At 48.6% G+C, this 9,602-nt stretch overlaps 2 protein-coding genes across 2 annotated transcripts; both read right to left on the bottom strand.

The window, feature by feature from the left end:
- Positions 1–2,456: 2,456 nt before the first annotated feature.
- On the bottom strand, positions 2,457–4,314 carry L3040_003901 (uncharacterized protein; the record flags this gene model as incomplete). Its single annotated transcript, XM_066156589.1, has 6 exons — positions 2,457–2,632; positions 2,677–2,724; positions 2,774–3,166; positions 3,222–3,462; positions 3,523–3,670; positions 3,722–4,314. 6 exons carry the CDS (start codon positions 4,312–4,314, stop codon positions 2,457–2,459), a joined length of 1,599 nt encoding a protein of 532 aa, XP_066012168.1.
- A 1,552-nt stretch (positions 4,315–5,866) lies between these two features.
- L3040_003900 (uncharacterized protein) lies at positions 5,867–8,385 on the bottom strand (the record flags this gene model as incomplete). Its single annotated transcript, XM_066156588.1, has 7 exons — positions 5,867–6,896; positions 7,022–7,315; positions 7,380–7,426; positions 7,481–7,726; positions 7,773–8,076; positions 8,126–8,210; positions 8,271–8,385. The coding sequence occupies 7 exons, from the start codon at positions 8,383–8,385 to the stop codon at positions 5,867–5,869; spliced, it is 2,121 nt and encodes a 706-aa protein (XP_066012167.1).
- Between the last annotated feature and the right edge of the window lie 1,217 nt (positions 8,386–9,602).

Raw genomic sequence — 9,602 nt, 5'->3', positions numbered from 1 at the left:
CAAAGAAGCATGCCGTCGTGTTTGAACTACTGGCCGTGATTTGGTATCGATGTCGTCAATCCCGGCTCGGATGTGCCAGTTTAGCGAGATACATCCTCCAACGACAAACGACCTCTCTCATCACTTCATATACCACAACTCAACCACAGGGCTGCCAATAACGCAGTCGCTGGCTAGCAACCAGTGAAAAGCTTCCAAGAATGTAGACACTCTCATTCGACAGGAAATGAATTCGTAGCTTCGAATTTAGAGAACGATTCATACCTCTGTAGTCCTTCTCAAGCTTATGGGTACGTTTGTTTTGTTTCATTGCCGAAACTTCAGTTGGTAGTGAGAATATTCGATCCTGATTACCCGATCCATTTACACTGCTTCTATTGCAATTTTCCTGACATTTATCTCCGTGGATTGCATTGCTTTCTGCTCTTTTGCGTCCCATCTGTCAAGTAGCGAGTAACACCAAAATCACTTCCACCCAACTCGTAATGAGCAGATGTTTGCTTGTGTCATCGTTGAATATTTTGAAGTGTCCCGCTCCTTGTACTGCAGCAACATGCTGGCCAGACTATGAAACGTTGTGCTGTGCTCTTGCTCCCAAAGTTGGTATTACCATGTGCCCTTGCCATGCGATGTTGGCAAGCACGAAGGCAAGACACTTGATGAGTGCGGCTCGGACTACATCGCATATCTTATTAACAGAAATGTTTCGGCCAACCGTCCGCCGTTGAAAACTGCTTGTTGAGAGCTGCCCTTCACGGGAGAGCCTGGAACAATTGCTATGCAGAGGGACTTTCCCGCTCACAGCCAATTTCGTCAAAACCGGCACCTGTACTCTCACATGCTGCATTGCCCCCTTTACTTTGTCGTGGAACTCTCAGCTTTCGAGTTCTTCGTCTGCGAGAAATAGCAAACCAAGCTCCAGCTTTGCGGCTGGAGCGCCTATCAACCCTGGTGCAATCGTCCCGGCGTTCGGAAATCACAAAGCGTTAAGGTTGGAAGATGCTGATAAATACCACTGCCAGGTCTGTATAAGCCTTATGCGTAGTTCCCGACCTTTCAAACGATCAAATTTTCAATGTTTACGGGGTCGTTGATTTTCCGTAGAAGAGCAGTACTAACAATGATGCAGCTGGCCATGGAGCTCGTCTCTGGAGGTAGATTAAGTGTATCTTATGATCTTACATCTAAGGCCATTATAAATATAGTCTTCGCTCCAACTAGGCGGCCTTGCTACCTCGTTGGCGTCCACCTAGCCACCCACCTAGCTTCGGCCTCGCCTCGGCACCCAACTCGTCGCTTCATATGTCGCAATCCCCACAGCAACCGTATCGAAGCTCAGAACGAGTGGAAGTGTGTATGGTGTAGTTGGATGGCTTCTGTCATCTCAATTACTACGGGATTCAACCCATCCTTAAGAAGACCATTCATGACGGACCATTCTGGGCTAGAAGAAGATGTCCTTTCAAGGGAAATGGGGGGCGTATCTCCTCTGCGAGGCCGTACGTCTTCTCATAGACCTTAGCAGATCTCTGACAGAGATCAGGCGGGTGTGAATCCGGACGGTGTCACGCCACTGGACGGTCTCTTGGGGATAATCAACTTCGACCACAACTTTTTTTTTCTTTTTTTTTTTTTTTTTTTTTTTTTTTTTTTTTTTTTTTTTTTTTTTTTTTTTTTGGGGGGGGTGGTTGATATCGTAGGCTCGAGGCCAGCTCTCGCAAAGTACATAGTCGGAAAAAAAGCGAGCGACCTCACACCCCTGACGCCGGACTACCGAGTGCCCGACCTGCGATCAGTGCCATCATTCTTCGTAGGGGACAGAATCGTCCAGGGGCGGAAGAAGAAAGGCAAATGGTGTTCTTGGATCACGGCGAGCGACGACGTCAAGACATGTTTTTGGCTATGCTACTGACCACCTAGCTCGGCTTCCGCGTGCAAGTGGTAAAGCAGCGAAATTGACCAACCAGATCACGTACTGCATGTATCATGTGTGGCAAGTATTGGGAAGAAACATTCGACGAAGAAGACGGCCGACGACGCAAGGAAGGCGTTTCGAAATAGCTCAGTGGTAAGTAGTTAGTTCGACAGAGATGATATCTTCTATTTTTGGATATCGCAACTATGTAATTTGATTGCTCAAAAAAGGAAAAAATATTGCGCTGCTTCTGATTACATTGGAGAGGGAGGAGGAAGGGGCTGTATGCATGCTTGCGAGAATTTGTATAGAAAGGATGTCTGTAACGGGGCCTCGAACATGTTTTGTTGATAGGATTGATAACATATCCTCCGAGTCACGTACAACGAGGCAACAGGTTTAATTTCTCGATCATGGGTAGATAAAAGTAGTTAATGGAGCTCGTAGCGTATTGAAAATCAATGCTTGAAATGCATCAGCTTCTCAGCTCCACAACAGCCACCAAAAGCTTTACGAAGTTTCACCTGAATAAACAAATTGGCTAAGCGGCATCCTTCTCATCCAAATCGACCACCCCAATCACGTTCTTGTGCTCGTCAATCTCAAGCCTCTTCTTGGCGATTGAAGCCTTCATTGGGTTCTTGGCGCTAAAGATCTCGTCCAGCTCTTCGAGAGTGCGGTTCTTGGTCTCAGGGATGAAGATGTAGATGAGGCCAGCTTGGACCAGACACCAGACCAAGAAGACGATGTAGGTTTTCCACTTGATGTTGTCCAGAGCGACGGGAAACCGAATTGGTTGACGAGGGTGCCTGAGAGAGTCAGTAAGTGATATCTGAGGAAATAGCTGTTCAGACTTACCAGCATTGACGAACATATTGGAGAAGGCCATTCCCTTGGCACGCATCTCAAACGAGAGGACCTCGACAGGATAGAGGGCTTGCAAAGGGGTCCATCCGAAGGAGTAGACAGCTTGGAAAATGTAGATCATGGCGACAGTGGCGGCACTGGATGCTTTGTCGCCTTTGCTGGCCTGGATACCTGATGCGGCAGTCACTCCTATCCAGCAGATAGAACAGCCTACGTTCACCCAGATCAGGAGAGGGCGCCGACCAATCTTGTCAACAAACATGCTTCCAGTGAAGGAGAGAATGCATTGCACCGCGTTCATAGCGACGAAGAGGTTGTTCTGAGTAGTAGTATTCGTGACGCCGGCAGTATCCAGCACTCCGCTGAGGAAGTAAGAGACGACACCTGTATACCTGCTTAGCAAAGTGTCCCCTTCAACAAAAGCTGGAGAGATGCATACCGTTACCAGCCCACTGTCCGAAGAGTGAGACAAGGCAGTTGCAGGCAAGGCGGTAGACGGCGGTTCTGTTCCTGAACAGCGCCCGGTAATCCCACCAGCGCTTGTCAGCGCCATCGAGTTCGAGATGTGCCTCGTATTCTCCCATTTGTAGCTTGACCCATTCGCTCTCAGGGTTACCGTTTCCATGCCACTTGGTGAGGAAAACCCTTGCTTGCTCTTGCTTTCCGTTGGTGTATAGCCACTAGACAGACATTAGACAATCTTCATTGAGCGAAGAGAAGTGGAACAGAGAGGGACTTACTCGGGGGGATTCTGGGAGGAAAAACGCCGAGAGGAACACAATCCCGGGGAACATTGCCTGGAGCCAAATCGGCACAAGCCATGTAGCGTGTCCAGACAAGTTGAGACTGCCACGGCATGCACTCGACGCGACAAGAGCACCCACGGGCCTGTTCCATTATCAGCTTGTGAACGCAGGGGGGTCTGAAAATGGAGCTCACCAGAAAACATTATAGAAACCAGTGATAATACCACGGTAGGCAGGATGAGAGATCTCGACAACATAGCAGGGTCCAGCGGACGCGATGATAGACACGCCCATTCCCATGAAGAAACGACCTCCCATGAACTGACCAATATTGTTTGTGCTAATGACAGTGCCTTGAATGATGACACCGAGGAGAATGATAGAGGCTCCGATGAACATGCCGATCCTTCGGCCAAAGGTGTCGATCGCAGGGCCGATGAAAGGGATTGCAGCTACGCCACCAATTTGGGTCATGGAACTGACTATGCCAGCCTTAATGCCGACATTGCCGACCCCAAAGAACTCCTGGAAGTTCGTCTGGGAGAGCAGATTTCCGAATAGAGAGGAGTCAAAACCGTTAGAAGTAGAACAGCAGAACCCGACAACCGAGATTATGTAGAGGTTAATGGCAACCCAGTTTCTAGGCTGAGGTGGCTCCTTCATCATAGCCTGGTTAAAGCTCTCGTCACCGATAAGGACTTTGGTTGATACCACATTCTCCTTCATGTCAGCGTCATCGTCGTGTTCGGCAACCTTGACGTTGTTTGTCTTCTTGATATCTACCATGATGGTCGGGGGATTTGCTGTTGTAGCCGAGGGCTCAAGTGTGTCTTGATAGAATAGAATGCTGCACAATGAAAGGAAGAAACCCCGAGGGGACAAGCTCCTGCTACTTATTCTGCTGGATAGAGATGCAATCCCAAGTATGCAGAGTCCCCGGACCATACGACCACACCTGGACCAGGCTATCTCACTAGATTTCCTACATGAAGAATAGGCGCGGAGAGACGGTACGAAGAAAATATTTGAAAAAGAGCTGATTGGACGTCGAGACCGCAAACATTCGGACCATGGGGCACTTTCCCAGGGTCAAATCTGGGGTTGAGTCTCTCTTCGACGTGAGGCAACGGAGGGCCGCATTCCGCAACCCAAGCGGGAAGAGGGACGAAAAACCTCGGAGTTACCAGCTAGATTCCAGCAAGATGGCGAGATGGCGAGATGTAGTGCGCCACACGAGCATAGGTTCGTATATTATTTTAAACAAATTGCCAAGGGCACGCGATAGTCTCGAGCGTCGACCGTCGAATTTCTCGGCATACAAGAAAAGGGTGCAGCTCTGAGTAAGGGACTTGAATGGTCCATGATATCGATGGATGTGTAATTCATGTTGATGTTGCTCGTCTGCCCCTTTCGGGCCGAGCTTGAACAATCCAGCGAATGCATCTCGGGTGAAGAAATGTGGAAAATGAGGAGAAAAGGTGGCGTTGCTAGCTTTCGGTTTATCGGTTCGACAACCGTCGCTTGTCCAGCCTCTTACGCTTCACTATTGTAACTTTTGAACAGGCGCGGCTCAAGGACTCATCCAGAGTCCGAATGCCCCCTTGCACCTCCGTTTCAATCAATTGAGCCCGCAGTTCCGTTGCTACCAGTCTTTAAAGAGGATCCAGAGCCTCTCTTTTGGCGGTGAGGTGACTGATAGAACCTGGCCACTATCAGATGGCGAGACGGACCAGATACACTCACTCGTAGGACGAGACCATAGTCACCAGTAGGAGACGCCCTTGTTGATCCTGGGCGGGAATTTGCGAGGACCTCAGACTGGCCTATTCGACGCCACTCTGCATGTCAATGCAGTCCGCAGGTTCGAGGTCATGAGCTTCTCCAGTAAAATGCTGGATTTGACGAAGGTTGTATAAGCCATCCACTGTCTGCATCGGTAATTAACTGGCTGGAAGGCATATCGATATTAAAAATATACTCATTAGAAGCAGAACAGACGTTACAAGACTACTTACGAAAACAATGCCTGGGATGAGGTTTCCAGGGTGATTGGTGGAGTGCCAAGAGCATCTCACTGCATATCTGCAACTCGGAAAGTACTATCAGGCAAGCGTGGACACTACCTACCAGTTGTATGAAGAAGAGAAAGTCACCATAGAAAATTTGGCGATTGGATTTGGTTCCATGATCTCTGTCCATGATTCTGACATTTTGGCTCATCTGAGAAATGCTTTTAAATTTCGCCAATGGTGTGCAAAAAACAGCAAATGGGTATCTCCCAAGGCTAGCGGAAACATATTATGCTATTCGCATGGATAAGCGAACAGATCATGCCGAGCTATGACGCGGATTTTGACGAGGTCCTGATAGGCAGTGTTCCCAGCGGCTGTCTCTGTGTATTTCCAGACCGTGCCACAAGTTCCATCTTTCGCTTCTTGAGGGCATCACCGAAATCCTTCGCGGTCTGCCATCTTGGGCCCGCCTTTGCAACAGCGTCTCTCAGAGCACGCTCTTCCGGATCCTCTGACTCAAACCTCACTCTCTTCAAGTTAGAGCCCTGCTGCGAGTTCCCCAAGTCCGTAGCCGCAAAATAATCTTGAGGATTGGATGGACTGGTAGCAGCGTTGAGAGTGAATCCGTACGTCTTTTCAATTGGGAAAGTTGTCGTAGGAATAACAGACATTCCTTCGTCGTCCTCTGGTGAGTTGGTATATTGGGTTTCAAACCCATGGCTCTTTCCAAATATATCGCTACCGTGGGTGAACGCATCTCGGAGCCGGCTGACGCTCGATTCTTTGGTAGCAATGAATTGTGATCCTGACTTGTTGAGGTCTTCAAGAAGTGTCCGTCTCTGTGAAGATGGTCTCTGTTGGAGATGCCTTTCTAGACCGAAATACTGGTATGACGAGGCATCTGGAATTTTGCGCCGAGACTTGTACTGTCTACTTGACTCGTCATCTACTCGATCATCTCTGCGGACACCGGGAAGAGCTTCGATCATCGTATCAGGTTGGTCATCGCGTTTCTTCCAGAACCGGGTCATTTTTCTACAGACATCCTCAATAGCCGCTGCTTCCGAATCTGGCTTCTTGAACCATGAATGATTGAGTGCTTGAACAGCCGTCATTCGATCGGACGGGTTCAGGACAAAGAGTCTCTGAAGGAATCTGACGGCTCGTGGCTTCAACTGATTTCTGCTCTCCACTGCGAGGAACCGCTCTGCTATCTGTATCTGACTGAGACGAGGAACTTCCTCTTGTGTTAAAATTGACTGAGCAGTCAAAAGATGCGCCGTCAGGACGCCAAGAGACCACATGTCAGCGGCCGTCGTGTAGCTTTGATTTGTTCGCTCGACTCTGTCTACCTCACTGGTAATCGTCAGCATCCTGTAGGGCCAGGGCACCGGAAAATGGTTTTTATTTCGAGCCTTAAACGGACGGTGCAGCAACAGGAGCCCTGAAGATCTGCCCGGGAGACGATACTTTTTACTTACGGTGCAAGGTATCCATCTGTGCCGACTTTGGATAACATCCTCCCGGCTCTCTCACGGGTGTAAGTTGCAAAACCAAAGTCTGTCAAAACAACGCGTCCTCCAAAGTCTGTTTGCATGATAAGAACATTTTCCGGCTTGATGTCCCTATGTGCAACGCCGTTCGAATGCATGAACTCCAAGGCCATGACAATTTGTCGGGCAATAATTCGGCCTTCGCAGTCAGTGATCGAGTCTCTGCACTTTTCGATATATGAGAAGAGATCCCCACCCGGGGCGAGGTCGGTGAACGTGTATCTATTTACAGTTAGATATCGTGACAACTGCCGAGTTTTGCAGTCCCTTGACTGGATGAACTTACAAGGTATTCTGTGAGTAGAAAACCTTTCTCAGGTTGACGATATGTGGCTAGTACTAATGAGAAATTGTCCAAGGACTATTCAGAACCCGGAGAGAACCCACGTGACTGAGAGCTGCTAGTATCTTGACCTCGCGCATGATGGCGTCCTTTCCTGATGATGCCTGCAATCCGCCGATGACAAAGAATGGGGATGAAGAAGGATCACCGCGATGTTCAATAGCCTTTTCGAAATCAACAATCTTGCAAGCAACTTGCTTGGAAGTTGCAACTTCGTTGGCCAAGAACACCGAACCATATTGCCCACTACCGAGAATACGCTTTGAAACACTGTATTGCATCTGAAAGTACTAGGTACTATCAGCGACATGCAACGACAATTCGATGGCAACCCACCTCAAGGTCTTCCGACTTTCCGCTGAGTCCTTTGAGAGCTGTCAATTGAGGCTGGTACAACCGGAATCGCCAATCCGGCCGCACGGTTATGACATCGCCGTGGCTAAGCAAATGTGCGATCCTCTCACGACCTATCATGCCGATGCAAGTATCATTGACATAGGTGCCATTCGTAGACTCTAGGTCCTCGCAGTATATCAATGGTTGTAAGTCGTGCGCCTTTTTGTCGAAGATTACCGAGTATATGCGGAAGTGGTTTTTGGAGACAACGGGATATAGCAAGTCATCTGGGAGGGTAATGTACCTGTATAAACCCTCAAAGAGGGCACCGAAAGAGAGAGTGGAGTGGTTACCTCCTACGAATTTCATCCTGCCCACCACTGTGTCTGTCGGGATCTCTACCAATTTCCGCAACTTCTCCGTCGAAGATAGGAAACTCTGACAGAACGAAAGGGTTAGGATATGACTGACAAGCTGCTCTCAACAGCTCCCACTCACCTTGCAGGAGGTCGCCTAGGTGGTTCTCGAGCCTCAGAATGGCAATACAGTCTTGGACATCATGGTTATTAACATCATCGAGGATCTGCTCAGTGAAATTGTATTGTTCAGACATGATGAAGGAAGTTGAGTATCGAGAACAGAAAGGAAAGTGTTAGTCAAACACCGGAAAAGTATAGCAACTTCATATCCTTTGAGTACACCTTTGAGTACAGGACACTCTCAAAATACCTTTTTGGCTGTGCGGATCGATTGATTAGGTTGATTCGACGGCGAGAAGGTGTAGGGCATCGCAATTGAAGACTGAGGGCGGCTGACTGCTAATGAGGCTCATCCATCCACGTGACAGCTAATCCGTATAGGGCTTAGCCTCTCGCTTGCTCCTAGCGTGGCTCGCACCAACATCATATGGAAGCTCAGTTCGTCCAACATTTCTTTTCCCCTCCCAACACCCATCACATCAACTCTGACAGTATGTTTTTGACCAACTCCCAACTCTTGAGCTATAGCTAACAACAACACAGTCATGCGGGCTAAGTGGAGGCTAGTTCCCCGTGTCGTCCTCTACTCTGAATTCTACTGACCTCTTTCCAGAAAGAAGCGTGTTCGCAGACTTAAGAGAAAGCGCCGCAAGACGCGTGCGAGATCGTAAGTTGCATTCTCTTTGTGTGCAAGACGTTGAAGCAATTGCTAACTCCCATCGCAGCAAGTAAACAACTCACAACATCCCGATCTCGGTGAACCTTGTCTCCCGAACAAACACCATGAAAACATAACCTCTGAGTCTACGCCATCTCCCGCATCGAGCCTCTACACCTTTTTCAGCACTCCGGATCACAAGCACTAGCACGGATTGGCACCACCTCTCGGCGCGATGGCAGCTGGGATGTTCAAGGGTAGAGCAGCTTGATGACGCGCATTCTTCAGCACTCGGTGGATTGGAAGGGAGGAAGTAGAATCGGTCAATATCTCGTCGGATTGTCAACTGAGGGTTTATGAACAGAGGAGCGTGGGAGATAGCTGCCGCAGATGCTTGGTACCCTCGACTTCAATTGCGAATCAATCAGAAAAGAAGTTTGCCTTCAAAAACGAACTACTGTGACTCATTATGTGAATTCGTTCTGCCCTCATCGTGCTTCAACTGTGGAATGACACCAACATTTGACATTCGCTCTCATCTCCAATGCTCATTAGTTGTTGGACAGTGGCAGCGTGCCACGCTTCGAGCTCAATATCAGACGCTTGCCCTGCCCATGATATTCAATCTACGATCACAAATTCTGCCCTCATGCTAACTCATATCACTTTTGGAATTAATTTTGAAAAGTTCTT

This window comes from Drepanopeziza brunnea (genome assembly GCF_022702325.1).
Source record: "Drepanopeziza brunnea f. sp. 'multigermtubi' strain 214-2 chromosome Unknown ctg5, whole genome shotgun sequence".
Lineage (NCBI taxonomy): Eukaryota > Fungi > Ascomycota > Leotiomycetes > Helotiales > Drepanopezizaceae > Drepanopeziza > Drepanopeziza brunnea.
This window is presented reverse-complemented; position numbering and strand designations above follow the sequence as displayed.